Source organism: Pavona decussata, unplaced genomic scaffold (assembly GCF_977016875.1).
Source record: "Pavona decussata unplaced genomic scaffold, jaPavDecu1.1 SCAFFOLD_11, whole genome shotgun sequence".
Taxonomy (NCBI): domain Eukaryota; kingdom Metazoa; phylum Cnidaria; class Anthozoa; order Scleractinia; family Agariciidae; genus Pavona; species Pavona decussata.
This window is the reverse complement of record NW_028145434.1, coordinates 4,605,845-4,623,325: the sequence shown is the minus strand read 5'-3', so window position 1 is coordinate 4,623,325 and position 17,481 is coordinate 4,605,845. Positions and strand designations below refer to the sequence as shown.

At 37.6% G+C, this 17,481-nt stretch overlaps 1 protein-coding gene across 15 annotated transcripts in view; it reads right to left on the bottom strand.

The window, feature by feature from the left end:
* The window catches only part of LOC146488329 (uncharacterized), a 70,863-nt gene that overhangs the window by 37,861 nt on the left and 15,521 nt on the right, over positions 1 to 17,481 (bottom strand). For 11 of the 15 annotated variants that reach the window (XR_014867293.1, XR_014867292.1, XR_014867317.1 and 8 more), the window contains exons 4-15: positions 17,136 to 17,422; positions 15,940 to 16,092; positions 13,505 to 13,548; positions 13,282 to 13,382; positions 11,179 to 11,503; positions 8,585 to 8,671; positions 6,690 to 6,743; positions 5,494 to 5,856; positions 4,955 to 5,053; positions 4,079 to 4,132; positions 2,605 to 2,967; positions 1,704 to 1,802 (exon numbers count right to left, since the gene is read on the bottom strand). Coding sequence is in view for 1 of the 15 variants with exons in the window: in XM_085123771.1 (XP_084979897.1) it covers positions 1,704 to 1,802; positions 2,605 to 2,967; positions 4,079 to 4,132; positions 4,955 to 5,053; positions 5,494 to 5,856; positions 6,690 to 6,743; positions 8,585 to 8,671; positions 11,179 to 11,503; positions 13,282 to 13,382; positions 13,505 to 13,548; positions 15,940 to 16,092; positions 17,136 to 17,422 (2,029 nt within the window). In the remaining 14 variants the exon portion in view is untranslated. The remainder of the gene's footprint in view (positions 1 to 1,703; positions 1,803 to 2,604; positions 2,968 to 4,078; positions 4,133 to 4,954; positions 5,054 to 5,493; positions 5,857 to 6,689; positions 6,744 to 8,584; positions 8,672 to 11,178; positions 11,504 to 13,281; positions 13,383 to 13,504; positions 13,549 to 15,939; positions 16,093 to 17,135; positions 17,423 to 17,481) is intronic. The other 4 variants (XR_014867323.1, XR_014867318.1, XR_014867316.1 and 1 more) reach the window with 4 other exon arrangements.

Here is a 17,481-nt window from a genome sequence, read left to right as displayed (position 1 = left end):
ATATGGAGGTGGTTTTTAAAATCCATCTATTTTTGTTGAATATGGTGCGTTGGCCGTGAGTAAACAAACATACTCCAACAAACAAGTCTGCCTTTCAGTTAATTGAATAAAAGGGGCTCACACATTATTAGGACACGACTTTCAAAGAAAATAACTTCATCTAATACGACAGTCAAAAGTATTATTCCCACTTTTTATTCTGGTGACATGTATCAGTTTCCAGGTAGGTGTTATTTAATCATTATCTGTCAATTTCCGATACTCTCTGGGCTGGGACATTGGCCAAAAGACTTGACACGAATAATAATAATAATAATAATAATAATAATAATAATAATAATAATAATAATTTCAAGTTAGGGGTGTGTGTGTGGGAGGGGGGGATTGTGCCCACGACAACATTGAACCTGAATATTTTTTCTAATATTTCAGCAAACGCTGTGAGACTTCAGAACTTTTTTCACAAATTTATCTAGATAAAAATGCTGTGGTTCGATAGTGTTAATCGACTTTAATGTTCACATGGAAACCAATTTTTGACAGGCATTTTTTTTCCTAGAAATGAACAAAATCGCTTCTTTTGACGGGCAGTTTTTTTTTAAGAAAATAGAAAATCCCTTTTGAAAAAAAAGAAAAATCGATTTTCTTCCTTTAATTTTTTTTTATCTCATATCAGCGTTCCTTCATTGGTTTTGGTTCCTGTTCTTTCAATTTTGGCGGTTTCCTCAAGATTTGGGAAATCCAGAAATTCAAGACTGCGTATTCAAGATGGCGGCCATTTGCCAATCATGACTTAATTACCACGTTATATAACGTCATCACCTTGTAATGCGGAACTCAAAAATCTTTGGATGTGCTATCTATCCTCTAAGTCTCACTGTCATAGTTTTCATTCTACTTATTCTATTGCGTGTAGTGCGTTGACAGAGTTGCGCGGTCAACAAAACAGGCGCATAGTTACACATGCCTTGTCTGTTAATTGAAGAGAATGGGCTCAAGAAATTAACTTTATTTAAAAAGACAGTCATGTATAAGGGTTATTCCCATCTTTTATTGTAGTTCCTGTCTCATTTCGACAGTCTGTGTCATTTTACAGCATTGCCTTGACACAACATCCTGGACTCCAGTAAACAAAACATTTCAATTATGGTGTTTACCTTGCTTGGTTAGTTGAGCTTTGGATGATCTAACTAGACTTTCTTGAGTCAAAAAATTACTACGAGAATTTTTTTTTACCGTTATTGTATGTGATCAATTTCTTAACCTTTGCTGCAAGTTCTCCCACTGACATATATTAATGTTCCAAGGTGGTGAGGAAGAGAAGGTACAACTCAAGCACAAGTGGCTATTACAATAACTGTGTTCTTAACCCCGTTATGCTTGTGTGGTTGTATCTTTATGTAGTTGTAATTTTGAAATCGAAATTGTGCTAGTGGTAATGGAAAAGGAAGCAGTGTGAATTATAATCCTGCGTTTTGTTCAAAGCATCCTCTAGGGAACGGAATCGTAGCAATACCATTTCCTTACCCACTGGAACTTCTCTGGGATAGATTCACTTTTCTTCTGTCAATCACTCTTGTTTTTTGTTACTACGTTTCCATAATTGCATTTATGCGGATGGTGGCACTGAAGCAAATCTATAGATTTCTTCTAGTTGGGGAACTTAACCTCTTAAAGAAAAGAACGGATGGCAGCTAACTTACATGACGTGGAAGAGATCGCTAATGCCGGTGTCTTCGATGTTCCGCAGAATGCCGAACTAGGCAAAGCAAGTTGTTGTGATGGTATAAAGTTGCTCCCTCCTGTAATAAATAAGAAATGAAATTAAAATAGCCTGATGATTATAAACGGAAAAGGGCTCATGAGTAAAAGCAACGTTCTTAAAATAAAACGTCTCCTCTATCCGTTTACGTCCAGGCCTTCTTCAATTCAAAGTTCATGCATTAAACATAAACATAGAATCAGTTCCTAGATATTTCCCGCATTTTTTCAGTGGTTTTATATGACTAAACTATAGCTTTAAACCTACATGAACTTTCAAGAACCGCCGGGTTTTTGCTTCCAAATACCGCTATTTTGCATCCAGAATCATCTTTGCAAATGGTCACAATATGTCATGTGAAAAGACTTATGTGACGTCAGCTCACTACAATAACTGGCTGCGTTTGCAAAGATTTCTTGAGCCGAAAAACCTTAAAAGCTTGGGCGCATTTCTTGTTATTAAATGAAAGCAAAATGCTCAGTATTATTCAATGAACTATTTGGGGGTGCAGTTGCACGTGCACCAAGCCATTTGGTGCAGTGGCAGGTGCACTAAACTAATGGTATTTTATTCATAAAAGCGATATGAAAATGAAACACTACTAGTTGAGATTTAATTCTTAATTGTTTTTCAATATCGAGTGACCAATTGGTATAGATTTACAGCCAGGTGCACTGCCCATTTTGTGAGGGTGCCTTAGATATTTCTCTCAAATTTCCTTTGGTAAAAAATCCCCTATCTAGTTAATTGTCTCTTGATATTTAATTTTTCTGGCCTCGAAGGAGCCACTGGATTTGGTTAGCTTACTTTATGAAAACATGTAGGAACAACTTGCTACTTACTGTAACTTGTTGCATAGCAATATGCATCAAAGCCAGGCATCTGAGTGTAACCATTTGAACGAAATCGTATAAAGAGAAACCTGCTGCTGGTATAGATGCGTAGATAGTACAAAGATCCACAAGACTTTGTTATCAAGGGGCTTGAAACCGAGTTTCCATCACGTATCTCCAAGTAGTCATATGGACAGCTGCTACCACCGTATTCCAAGTTAAACTTATAAACATATAGATATACGTTATTAGAGGGTGCTTCGAACAACCACACACAGTCTTGGTTATTTGGGTAACAGCTGGGAGAGCCAGGACTACTGAAGTAGTAATATTGGTAGAAGTTTCTAAAGTGAATGTGTCTTGAACAGGAACCTGCAAATAGCAACATACTTCGTTTAAAAATGTTAAGATCACGGTCGAATCAGTGACATTGTTGATGAATCTCGAAATTCTCAGTTTCGTGTAAAAAGGATGTCTTTTTTGGTGGTTTGATGATCTCGGCAAATACGATACAGGACATCAGAAAGCTATAACCTCAACCGTAAGCAGTATGACAGCCGTTGAACGTGATCAATGGTCTCCGATCCCGGTCTTAGTATTGGATTTAGTTGTAAAGGCTGCGCTTCTATGCGACTGGGTCAGACGAATAGAATGCTAGAAGTTCAAGATTGATTCAGACGTCTATCTCACCACATATGATAATTATAATCATAAACAGCTCTGATTGGAGTAGAAACCATCACGTAAACCAGTATGTTCCAAACCTAAACTGAATTTTAAACGGTAATCCGCTCAGCGGAATAAGTTCTTCTTGAGCTCACTGTCGAATAAATCGGAATGTAAAGGGCGTAAAAAATATCGGTTTTCTTGCTGTAATTCAGTTTAATGCTTCAAGAAAAATAAATCCCTGAGCGCCCTAGACTTGGAGTAAAAGAAAAAAAAAGCAAAATTTAAATTGTTCTCCCTTAACGGGGTTGTATCCAAAATTTAGCTAAGGCTTAGCCTGTATAAGCGAAAGTGACTTTATAATCTTCTTTGTCTTAGTTGCTCCATTTCTGTGACTTATCTGCTTCATAGAAACTAGTTCGTGCACAACCGATGATTTCCTTGTTGGTTCGGAGAATTAAATTGAACCTACAAGACTCTATCCAAAAAATGGCTGAAATTTTAATATTCTTTTATCTGCACTGAAATTAGCCTCACTAGTATCGTTTACTGTGAAATATTTGTTTGATTTTTTGAATCCAAAACAAGGTTAGTCAGGTTAATTTGAATGCCGAAAGCAAAAGGATATTAAAATGTCAGCCATTTTTGCATAAGGTCTATTAGTTTGGTGTTTGGATTAATTATTGAACTTTATTATTTAGGTCAACTCATTAGATTCGACACGTGGAATGTCCAACGTTTCAATCGGCCTTACTGATGCGTTTGAGGAAAAAAAACACAAAAAACTGTTAATACATACGAGCACTTGACTACCTACCAGGATATTGAACCGTGAATGGCACGTATGAGGAACTCGTCGTTGGAGATATGGCTGGCAAAAAAGAATCAAAACAAAACAAGGTAGAGTATACTTCTAAAGCTGTTGTTAGTATAAACGATTACAAATGTATTAAAGTGATTTTCAAAATCCATTTACTTTTGTTTAACATGGTGCATTGTCGTTGAGTTAACACACACACACATTTACCAACAGGACTGTCTGCCACTTTTAATTCCATGATTGTTGTTTATCTTTATTGCTCGTTTTTGCTTTTTATTTGTTTCTTTTTTATCGACGAGACGTTCGCCATTAACAACCCAGCAGCTCGATATGTTTGCTTATATTGTGTTTTGATGAGTGTTTAAAAGCCTGGGACAAGTTCTCCAGTCATACATGTCCTATAGTGGCGAGGAAGACATCAGTTGTGACTGTTAATGGTCGGGGAAGAAGTGCACAATTGAAAGCCCAGTTTTTTTTTTTTTTTTTTGAAAATTTTAAGGTTGCTAATGAAGCCGAATGTATAGTGGTTTCCACCATATCCTAACGAACTTCTTCTTTTAAGGGGCCCAAATCGTTGTTCGTCGGACAGTTGTTCATCCTTGTCTGTTTCAGATAAAATGAGCCTGGCGATAAACTAACAAGATGATCAAAACTTATTAGTGACGTAATGCTGACCTTTAATTTATGCGAGAAATTAAAACACAATGAAGATGGCTTTCGCCTTAACTATGACCAGTTAAATAATATTTTTTTTGTCCATAAAATTTTTACGATATTATTTCGTTCTGTTGCTGTTACTTTTTTTGGTGTTGCATTGATCTGATGTTATCCTTGGAAAGGTTGAAACACATGAAAAAATGGCCATTAACTTACGGGATGTGGATGAGATCGGCAATGTCTGTGTCTGTGATGTTCCGCAGAATGCTGAACTACCCGCGGGAAGTTGTTGTGAAGGTATATAGTTGTTTCCTCCTGAAATTGGAGAAAATAAAACGTATATTCCTATCTGCCAGCAGGCCTCTTCAATCTAAAGTTAACGCTATTAACATATACGGAGATTTAGTTCTTAAAGGTATACAAGGCACGTGTTTCTCATTAGCTTTATAAGCATTAAAATATTTGAAACAATAAGTACAGCAACTTTCTAAATAGCTCCATTTTGGATCCCAAATTGTCGCTGCCAATTAAAGGTTGCAGTTACAGGTGGCTGCACTAAACTAATTGTAATTCATGAAGTCGATATGAAATGGAAGAACTACAGAAGTTGAGATTTAGTTTGTAACTGACTTTCACTATCAACTGACCGATCGATATAGATTTACAGCCAGGTTCACTGCCATTTTTGGTCGCTTGATCTTTAATTTTTCTATCCTCGAACGAGCCAGTGGATTCAGGAACAACTTGCTACTTACTATAACTTGTTGAATAGCAGTATGCATCAAAGCCAGGCATCCGCGTATAACCATTTGAGTGAAACCGTAGAAAGAGAAACCTGCTGCTGGTATAGATGTACATATAATACAAAGATCCACAAGTCTTATTTATCAAGGGACTTGAAGGCGAGTTTCCATCACGTATCTCCAAGTAGTCATATGGACAGCTGCTACCACCGTATTCCACATTAAAGTTATAAAGGTATAGAAATACATAGTGAGAAGGAGCCTCGAACAACCACACACAGTCTTGATTATTTGGGTAACAGCTGGGAGAGCCAGGACTACTGAAGTAGTAATACTGGTAGAAGCTTCTAAGGTGAATGTGACTTGAACAGGAACCTACAAATAGAAACATATCTTGTAAAAAATTGTTAAGATCTTGGTCGACTCAGAGATATTTTTTTACGGTTCTCGAAATTGTTAAAAAAAAAATTATATCCTGTTCTGTAGTTTGACTTTCTCGGTCAATACAATACGGAACCCCAGAAAGCTATAACTGCAAACGGAGGCCGTATGACAACCGTTGAGCGTTATCAAAAGTCTTTGATCCCGATCTTGATTTGAGTAAGTGTTATGACTTTTCACAGAAATACAAAAATCCTAGATGGCAGATAGGTGATGGCCACCATTTAATAATCATAACGTAGCTACCACGCCATTAAACCGAAACAAACAAACAAAAAAAAAAAAAGGATTAAACTCATAGTTGTCCGCATTCCTTGCTGTTATTCAGTTTCATATTTCAAAAATTATAAATCCCTTAGCGCGAGACGTGGAGAAAAAGGAAAAAAAAAATGCAACATACAAATTGTTCTCCCTAAACTGAGTTGTAAGTTAGTTAGGGCTTATCCCGTAGAAGCGAAAGTGAGTTCACAATCAATCTTCCGTGTTTTTGTATTCTTTCTTGCTCACTTCATTTCTGTGAGTTATCTGCTTTATAGAAACCAGCGCGTGCACAACCGTTGATTTCCTTATTGTTTTGGGGAATTGATTTGGACCTATAAGTTTGGTGTTTGTATCAACTGTTGAACTTAATTACTTGGGTCAAGCCGAAAACACATTCATTATGTTCTGCAAGTGGAAAGTTCAACGTTTCAATTGGCTTTGCTGATGTGTTTGAGGAAAACAAAAACATAAAAACAGTTAATACGTAAGAGCATCTGAATACTTACCAGGATACTGAAACGTGAATGGCACGTATGAAGAACTTGTCGTAGGAGATATGGCTGAAAAAAAAAAAAAGAAAGAAAGAAACAAAACAAAACAAGGTAGAGTATTCTTCTTAAGCTGTCGTTAGTATAAACGAATACAAATATATGGAAGTGATTTTTAAAAATCCATTTATTTTTGTTGATAATGGTGTGTTGGCCGTGAGCAAACAAACATACTCCAACAAACAAGTCTGTCTGTCAGTTAATTGAAGAAAAGGGGCTCACACATCATTGAGACACAACTTTCAAAGAAAATAAGTTCGTCTGATACGACAGTCAAAAGTATTATTCCCACTTTTTATTCTAGTACATGTATCAGTTTTCAAGTAGGTGTTATTCAATTATTTTCAGTAAAGAGAACTCCCGATACTTTATGGGGCATTGGCCAAAAGACTTGACACGATAACCAGGTAAAGTAGAACTACAGTAGTTGGATCAGCATTACTTATAACGAGTGCGTTCTTAGCTTTATATTATTTATGTGATTGTACTTTTTGGCTTTATTTAGTGATGATGATAATGATGATGATGATAATGATGATGATGATGATGATGATGATGATGATGATGATGATGATGATGATGATGATAAAAATAAGATTAAGAATAAGAATAAGAATAAGAATAAAAATAAGAATGTCAAGAATAAAATCAGGGGTTGGAGGACTATGCGCACGACAAAATTGAACCCGAATATAGTGTTTTCTAATATTTGAGCAAACGCCTAGATACTTATCTAAAAAAAAAAAGTGATATTCTCCGTTAGAGTTGATCGACTGTGATGTTAAAATGGCAACCAATTTTTGATAGGCAGTTGTTTTTTTTTTCAGAAAATAGAAAATCCCTTCTAAAAGTGAGGAAAATCGCGTTTCTTCCCTTGACGTTTTTTTAATTTTAGCTCATATTTGCGTTACCTTATTGGTTTTGGTTACTTTTCTTTCAATTTCGGTGGTTTTCTCATGTTGGAAAATTCAGAACTGAATTCAAGACTGCGTATCCAAGATGGCCGCCATTTAGCAATCATGACTTAATTACCATATCGTTATCTGTTCGCGATGCCGACCTAAAAGAAGACATCTTTGGACGTGCTGTCTATCCTCATAGGTTTATACCATTAAAAAAGTTCCGACTAGATAGGGTTCGAGTGATTAAAGTTATTTTACTTTTGTTGCGTGTGGTGTGTTGTTCGTGAGAAACATGAAGACAAATTTCTTTATAGGGAAGGACAATACGAAATAGTATTGATCCAAAGCGTCTCCTTGGTGTGTATTAGTCGTTTTATGTATTTATCGTATGCGTTGTAAGGCGCAATATAAATTAATAAATTATCAATATAATAATGAGTGTTCTCAGTATAAATTAGTTAATGCTTCAATGTGGGAGTGAAAGGTAAGCTGGCCTTTCTGGGGATGACTCATTTCTTCTGTCGGCCTGACAACATGAAAAGGACAATAGCCAAGTTAAAATAGTGGCTGGCTGGTCTTAGCATCCAAGAAAGGCTGCCATCTTTTTAACGTGCACGCTTGTTAAGTGCGCGCTAACAACAACAAAAAAAAAAAAACATTATGTACTGTAAGAATGCGCAACGCAGTTAAATGAAATCACCTTAAAGTAGTCCATGCCCCGCACGCGTTTCGATGGGTGGGGTGATTAATTTCTCTTTGGCAATGCGGCCTCCTTTTGTTCGAAACAACAAACGAGAAATAAACATGAAAAAAAAAAAAGTGATTGTAAAGAATTCATATTAATTGCTCTGTTATTGGGCCTCTGATGGATTGATTTTTCTGTTTTGATTGAAGTTTTATCCGTCAAACTAGTAAGCTATGATGAAGTCATGTCAGATCAACTTAACTCACCAGGCATTGCTGCTGGACTGCTGGAACCCCACCAGTAGTAGTAATAACTGCGTTTTGACCTCGAGTGAGAACCACACTCGTTTATGTCTGGAATGAAAAGAAAAAAACAAACAAGCAAAGAAAAAATTACGAAAGCGAAGAAAAGCTAATGGTTAGTTTGTTTTCACTGTTTACTGACGAAATGATGTGTACTGAACTTTTACAGAAAACCAGGCAGTTTTGTTTGTTCAAGCTTAAACGAGAAGTATTCTGAAGGACTTCAAGCGTCGTCTCTGAAGGCCTTCAGACACTAGCTGATTTTACGTCAAGGAATTGCATTATTTTTATCAGGGCCAATCGGCGACAAATTATTCGGGCCATCAGCTAGCCGCACTCTGAGCGTTGCTTTAATTGCTGACAGTTAGAAACCGACTTCCGTGGGACATCGACTGCTATAGAGTGCTTTCACATGGCTTCACGGCGGCCTTGGTGGTGTCCCAAAACAAAGAAATGGCGACCATGTTGGTGTCCCAAACTAAACCTCTGGGAATTGAACTCTATTTTTATGCAAGTAAACCAATATGACCGGTAGTCACGTGAATGAAAACGCTCTATAGGGAAGCGATTATTGCAATCGTGTGATTGAAATTTTGGGCATTCCTATCAAGTATCGTGGATTACATCCGAGGAAAGCTGGTAGCTAGATTGTGTGGTAAGCTGAAAAAAAACTGGGAAAAGCGTTGTGTATGAACGACCGCCATCTTGTTTCTTCGCACGGACGTGAGTCCTCTATCTACAGCTGGAGGAACCACTCGGTGCCGTTGGCTAGGTTTAATTTTCTGATGACGGAGAACGCTGGGCTGTTCGCCGTGGAATCACTTTGCCAGTGAAGTCATATCTTAAGGACGGTGCCTACTAATATCGAAGTATTTTTGTGCAGTTTATGACTATGCGGGAAAAGCAGATCTTAGGAGGGTCTATTGGAATCCAAAACGAAAATTGGGGGAAGCCACGCATTTTTCAGTAATATCTCTAAAAAGCGCAAAAATATGAAGCAACGTATGGGTTTTTTTCCTAAATTGAAGCTTAATTATCTCGGGAAAATGCATGGTTACCCCCAATTTTCTTTCGAGATACCAAAGGCGTTTGCTAAGTTCTGCTTTCTCTGCATAGTCTTAAACCGCGTAAAAATATTCCTGTATTAGCAGGCACCACCCATAGGAAACCCGAGTATCTCGAGATGCGCAGAACGTATGCGCAGCAACAATAGTAGGCACCGTCCTTAAAAGCCGATCAACGGTCACTCTATTCGCCCGACGCTGGCTCGCAATTTTACAACTTCAAAGTTACAAATGCTTACATGCTGCAACCATAACTGAGATCCAAATCAGCAAAGGACCTGTTACAATTGAAGTCCCGTGTGGATGGTATTTTCAGGTGAGAAGCATGACAAGATTTCTGCATAGCCCCATACATTAATTGTGTCTATATTTTGCAACTCAAACTCTGTTCATGTTCGTTCTTTGTGTAATAGGCCTAGGGTTATTATGACAGTGATACATGTATAATTATTGTATTGGCCTGCACGGGATCTATCCAGAAGCAATAAACTATAAAACTAGCCAAATACAAACTTTCGTTTGACTAATCAGTCTAACAAATTGAATGATCGTTTTAGGAATTCTTTTCCTTCGAAGCACCGAAACCAGCAGATTTTTCACAATACTTTCGGTACAGAGACATTAACCTAGAGCTCGACTTTATTTGAGGTGGACTTACGCTCAGAGAAAAAGCTAATTTTCGGGTATTTCACTGGACCCTAATGATCTAAGATAAAATTAAATTGTGAATGAGTAAAATGTAACAGAAACTGTTAGAAGATATGGAATTGGAATTTAAATATGGATGTGGCGGAAATCTTTATTTAACAAGATTATGGCCTAATTTTGTGTTTGTACTCCAGATAACAGCCGTGATATTCAAAACCTGCCAAAATACTCAAAATCAGGTTTTAGAAGCTCTAACAAGACGAAGTATACTAGAGGAGCATCTCTCCAGACCACTCCAGATACTAATAGGGTGAGGAGAAATTAGGATCGCTGGGATGCGACGTGTTTGAACGGTAGAAAGGTAAATAAGTAAAATGGCACAGTTACCAACCTCAAGCTATTACATAACAAAATGGGTGGAACCATGTTCTTAACCGAGCTGTTGACTATCCCATCAGAAAGACCATTAACCCCAACCCGAAAATCGATTTTCGCGCATTGCAAGACCATAAAGGCGCTTCGAAAACATGAAATAATCCCTCTCGTTGTAGTCGAAAATAACGAAACTACTAGCTCGTTTTGTTGTTGTTTATGCTTTAGAGAATAAGGCAACGTTATGAAACGTAGTTATTAATTCCCTTTACACCTAGAGAAAGTGCTTTCTGTTATGGTGAGACGTTTTCATAGACGTAAAACACCTTTTTACGCTTTTGTATGGTCATATTTTCCGTTGGAACACAACGTTCTTTGTTAATTATTTTAAAATCTTGTATTGTTTTTGTTTTGGTGTATTTTAAGACAACTTTCAAATAGTTATGGTATTAATTAATTGGTCACTGCACTTACCAACACAGGAAGTAAACCTTGGCGGGGCAAGATAATACCCAACAGGACAAATGCCATAAACACTGAATTGCCATACACTGGAGTTGGTTATCCCTGGTGTTGGTGGTCCATCATAAGAACATCCTTGTCCAACAACTGCACCCTGATCTATCAAGATGGCGTAGGAACCATTCATACTCAGTGCTGCGTTGGGCGTGGCAAACTGCAAAGTGATTTTATCACTGTTGATTCTGACGTAAAGAGAAAGTGTGTCCACTTTATAAACTGTGTGACCACTTGGTAGAAGAATGAGTCGTATATAGGATGAACTTCTCGGTTTCTTTATCTAAGTGGAAAAAAAAAAAAAGAAAAAAGTCAATACAAAAACAAACAAACAAAATAAGTTTAGCAAATATACAACGCTAAAGAAAAAAGTAAAAAAGCAAACAAAGAGCCACTGAAATATAAAAAAAGATGAGATTTCTGGGCTCATCTCATAACACTACTGTAACACGGTATATGTACTACACAATAAGAACAAAATGATGACGATGATGGTAACAAAAATGAAGATTGATTTTCTGAAGAGAAAAAAAACCGGTTCAGTGTAAACAAGAATGCTGGTCAGGGTGAGGGCGAATGAGAGAACAATTAGGAAAGAAGTAAAGAAACTAGATAAATAGATTGCTAAAGGTGACACGACCGCAGGCTAGTATTTGGAGATGAACGTTGTTGTGAAGATATGCATGTTTCAGAGAAAAGTGGAAAAGACTGGTGAGCGTGTTGATAAATAATATAAACACTCTTCCCCGTGTTTGATATATTACTTATTAGATGGTTAAAGTTATAGTGTGGCGACCCCCATTGGGCGAGTCAAACACGTGGCATGAGACAAACATTTCTTCTTTGCCACGTATTTAACTGCCTAATTAGAAGTGTACTATTTTATGTAGCTGAAGTGGTGGAATGGAAATAATGTGACGCAAGACTTTTATGGTAAATTGAGAATGCGTGACAGATTAATACGATTTCTGCGAAACGTGCATTACTTCGCTCAATTGGCAATTTTGCTGGTTAATAAAAAAGTCACAACTTGTCGAACTGCTTTTTTCCTGCAAGCCAAGTTAGGAGTTTGAAAATAGAGGAAATGATTATGGAAATCAGCTCTGGAGGAAATGTTGGTTCCTGAAGTGCTGACTTTACCGGTTGGATGGGAGAGACGGTACAAAACAATGGCTGCTTATCTTTGGTGAACTTTCTTCTTTTTGCGTTTATGCCACGGTTGACGGAATTACGAATCAATGTACTTGGCTCAGAAAATTTGTCCTTAATAACCGGTCGATTTTAAAGGGGGACTGACATTTAGGGAAGAAATAAGTTATCATTATTTGTTGAACAAAATTATTTCTGCCAGTTTCAACTGACAAAATAACTTAAATTGACATTTTTTGGCCAAAATGAACTTTCTTAGAAGTGAGAGGTATTGACCTAGACCGAGACTGGATAATATGACAATTCCCTGCGTTCCGCGCACGAGGGTGGGGGAGGTGGACGGGGGTGCATATTTTCCAGTTAGTGAAGATTTCTAATGCAAACAAAACATTTGTTCTCTTGTCAGTAACATCTATGTGCTTGATACGTTTATTGGAAATAAATAATTCTGCTTGGCCTAAGTGGGACGTGCACGTGGTGACATCGGATGGTAAACATGCTCTGCTGTCACTTGCAAATTTGCATTATACACCTCGCTTCGTAGTGGACAGAAAGACAGAAGGGAGAAAATGTACGAGAAATAGGAGTGATGGTCTTCCCACGGCTCAAACTTTCTAAAACATCTTAAGCAAGGGATTGGATGGCAGTGAGTTTTGTAAGGCCCGGGGAAATAGAAAGAAAGACTTACGGTTCAAAAGAAAAGTGAGAAGTTATACATTATATATTGAACACTTCGAGGCTACATCAAGCTATGATTCTGTTGAAAAGGTTTTTTTTTTTCGCGTCCGTGGAAATGATTGATAAAACTGCCTTCTTGCCGTTAGCTATCCTAATGTTTACATATTGTGGGGTTAAAGTACATGGAGAAAAGAGCCCAATTCAGGATTTTGAGGGCCAAGTTATTATTCTCACCACTCGGTCAAACTGGATGCTCCACCATGTAAAGCCTGTTCCAACTTTACTAATAGGATTTGTCGGCGTTTGGCTTCCTATGATGACGCGAGGTGTATTGCCTAAAGTAAATGAATAAATAAATCAATCAATAAATCAATCAATCAATCAATCAATCAATCAATCAATCAATCAACATACAATTTAAGCCAGTCTTTAATGAGGCTTGAAAACATATACTCACTTAGTCCCACAAGAATTGTGACACAACGCCATTCATTTTCCACCCTATGACATAAAAGGAAACAAGCAATAAGTATAAGTATAAGTATAACTTTATTTTAAGTCGAAACGTGGGGAGTGGTCGCTCAGTCTCCAGAAAAAATATATAATAATAATAATAATAATAATAATAATAATAATAATAATAATAATAATAATAATAATAATAATAATAATAATAATAACTGAATTCCAAACAGAAGGCTGAGCTACCTGAACCTTTAAATCAACAAAAGATATTTGCTTTAATTTTTTTTCTCAAGCATTTCAGCGATGGTGGCGCGCGCTCTTGTGGTCCTGATTTTCACATTAGGAACAGCTTACGGACCGTTCCCCAGTGCGCGAAATCAGTTAACTACAGCCCTGTAGAACGATGGATTTTCCTTTTGAAGCTTGTCGTTGTTTCCCAGTCAGGAAAAACCCAGAAGTGAAAAGAAGCGCTTAAACGTTATCCAATACGGCAAGTAATCATTCGATGTGAGTGAAAAAAGCAAGTTAACTTGTTTGTATATAACCCCCAACATCCTTAAAGCCTTCAACACGTTTTAGTCCATAAGCTTTGATTTGAAGACCTTTATTTACGAAAACAAAATTTTGACCAACGCAAATATAACTGAGAAAACGTTATTTTGATATTCTTTTGTACTTTCTGTGTAATCCTGTAGTGTTTCTTTGACCGCGACGTTAACATTGATTCTCCCGTAACCTATTTCATAGTCTAGTGATCTGTTTTATCGTTAGTCATTCGTTTTTCCCTCAAGTTTTTTTCATGGCTTTATCAGGATTTATTATATGGCTAGCTCCGTGAGCGGGCAAGATGACTCAAATCCTGCGCTGTGATTGGTTACCCGAGCGGGCAAGATGGAGCTATCTTGTCCGCTTGGGATTACCCATTGCCCGTCCGCTTGGCATCGAAAGTTTAATCCCGAGCAACAATGCAACCTTTTCTTCGATTTTCTCGTTGTTCTAGGGGAAAATTCTCACTAAACTGTTTGGTAAAACTGTCAACATTTATCTAAATATAAATAAATAAATCTTATACCGGCCGGCTATGAAGAATTTCTTTCCGAGCAGAACAGTTTCTTGTTCTGTCTTTTTTTTTTTATTTTTTTTTATTTTTTAATTACTTTACATAACACGATAATTGCAATATGGAACACTGCTACACTATTCACAATAAATACAATACTTACAATACTGACAATACTTATTGCTTACATTGTTAACAGTACTTACTATTTACAAACATTCTTAAGTTTCTTGTTCTGTCTTGTTTTGTTGTTGTAGTTTTAACTTGAAGATAAAGCCACATGATAAATCCTTTATTGACCAAGCTTGTTCGGTCAAGATGGCTGGATATTGGCCTCGCTCTTTTTTTTGCGTTTTTATGGACCTCGACTTCATCTCGGTCCTAAAAACGCAAAAAAAGAACGAGGCCAATATCCAGCCATCTTGACCGAACAAGCTTGGTCAATAATGTATTTTATTGTATGGCTGGCTCCGCAAGCGGGCAAGATGAGTCAATCCTGCGCTGTGATTGGCTAACCGAACGGGCAAGATGGAGCTATCTTGGCCGCTCGGGATTACCCGTTGCCAGTCCGCTTGGTATCGAAAGTTTAATCCCAACAACAATGCAATCTTTTCTTCGATTTTCTCGTTGTTTTGGGGGAAAACGCTCACTAAAAAGGTCTGTAAAATCTCAGCATTTACCTAAATGAAAGGAAAGAGAATGGAATCGTCCTGGTGTAGTGAAAACTTTGTTTCAACTGCAATGAATATGAGTTGAATCGGTGAGTTGCTCTGCGTGTTGAATTTTAGATAGTATTGATTTTGAAAAACTTATTGTCTCAAGTCGAGTGTCAAATTGATACGTTCTCTAGGTTTGCAATGACTGTATTTAAATCATAGCGTAGTGGAAGTTGCGGTTAGTGTTTAGAGCAGTTCAGAAAAGTTTTTTTTTTTTTTCAAGTTCGCTGAAGAAGCTCACGTTTTTAATTTAGCCTCGTTCTTTTTTTGCGTTTTTATGGACCTCGACTTCGTCTCGGTCCATAAAAACGCAAAAAAAATAACTTGGCCAATATCCAGCCATCTTGACCTCACGCCTGGTCAATAACGCATATGTCATAGTTCTGTGTGGCACGTGTACTGAGAAAGGCCGTACGCAAAACATTTTACAACTTTTTTCCTACAGAATTTCACTAGTCTAAGTCAATCGACATAGAGACAAAATGTACCCTTGGTTTTGCACACGATTTCCGGTCAATAAACAAGACAGTTTTTCCCTGTACGGACCTTCCGGACTATGTTGTATAACTTCCATTTATATAGATTTATAGTAAAACGTTATTGTGGAAAGTAGCTCGTTTGACTAATGATGGTCTTAAAGTAGTAACTTGCCCTGTAGAATCCACCGCCTTAAAGCAAAACAGCTGCTGCCCGACTTGATACTGGCTGGGATACCACGTGACATTTCTGTAGTAGACCCCTCCATGGTAACGTAAAGAAGAAAGCTGCATTCCAGATGGAGAGGAAGTGACTATCTCCGAGATGCTGAAAATTTAAATAAGGCATGAAAATATTTCAGACATCAAGCTACAAATTAAAGGGACTATGTAAGCAGGGGGACATACGCAGTAGATTCCGCGCGTTGATAGAACCACTTTGAAATCGGTGGCCCAACTTTTTCAAATACCGTCGAAGAGTTCAGGAAGCTGAAGCCCTTTTCATCTGCCTGAATTGCGTTCAACTTCAGAAAGTTAGCTTTTTTTTATTCACAAACGCTCCTCAGTAATTGCAGGAACCTGTTTGTTGCAATATTTCTGAAATCGTTTGTTCTTGGAGCTCTATTAACGTGGATTTGCGATGTCCACTCGCGGCCGGCCATCGTTCTGGCTGCGGCCGAAAAAGAATATACGACAGCAACGTCACAAAACATAAAGTTTGGAATCGAGGGCATCGAAGGATTTGCCTGGATAGTTATTAGTGTTATTAGGCCGAATCAAACAGTTAAACTTAACTCATGTAAAATACTTTCAGCACAGTCTGTTTCCATAAGCTTGGCAAAGTAGGCACATGAAAACGTATCTTCGCGCGTTAGAAGGTGCGATCAACACGACGGACGCAATGGCGGAGAAACAATAATACTTTGACGAGTTATATGCAAAAATAGTCTCAACAAGACTCTACTGCCCTTGTCCACAAGCTGACATAGTCCCTTTAACTCAAGGATGTGAAGGATAACACCACCCCCACCTACAACAACAACAAAAACAACTACAAAAAGGCAAGTTCGAATTTGTTATTTTGGTGCGGTATTCAGCGGCTGATCATTGATCATGCAACTTGCTCATCATAGCTTATGTTCAATTTTGAAATTGACCTTTTGAAATCAGTCTACCACGTGTCTGTTCTTTGACTCATCAAAGATTCCCGCGTTTTTAAGACTTAATTCTCCAGAAACAGACAACGGCTTTGCGCGAAATCTGGGGAGCTATTTTGTGTAGATTTGAAAATATTTACAATTGTTTTCGGCAAAACGCTAAAATCGTTAACAAAATAAAGTTTTCATAGCAAAATAACATTTTAAAACTTACTGCTTTGAGAAGTCTGCAAGTTTGACTTCAATGACTGTCTTATACGCGGATCCAATCTGCACCTCAAAGCATTCACCATCTTTTGGAGTAGCTGCAGTAAATACTGGTAGGTCATTGCAGGAACCGTTTGCTGCACTAATTCTGATAAGAAACTGTAGAGGCACAGCACTGAACGGACTGACACTGTCGAAGTTAGTAGTTCCTGCTGGAAAATCTTCTAGAATCAAAGCTACGACATAAGTACCGGCTGCTCCACTCGTACCGTTGTATGTCAGGAGACAGTTTTCCTGTATAGAAAAATTTCTCAATTAGTGCGGAGATCTGAAGCTGTAGGCATTTGTAAATG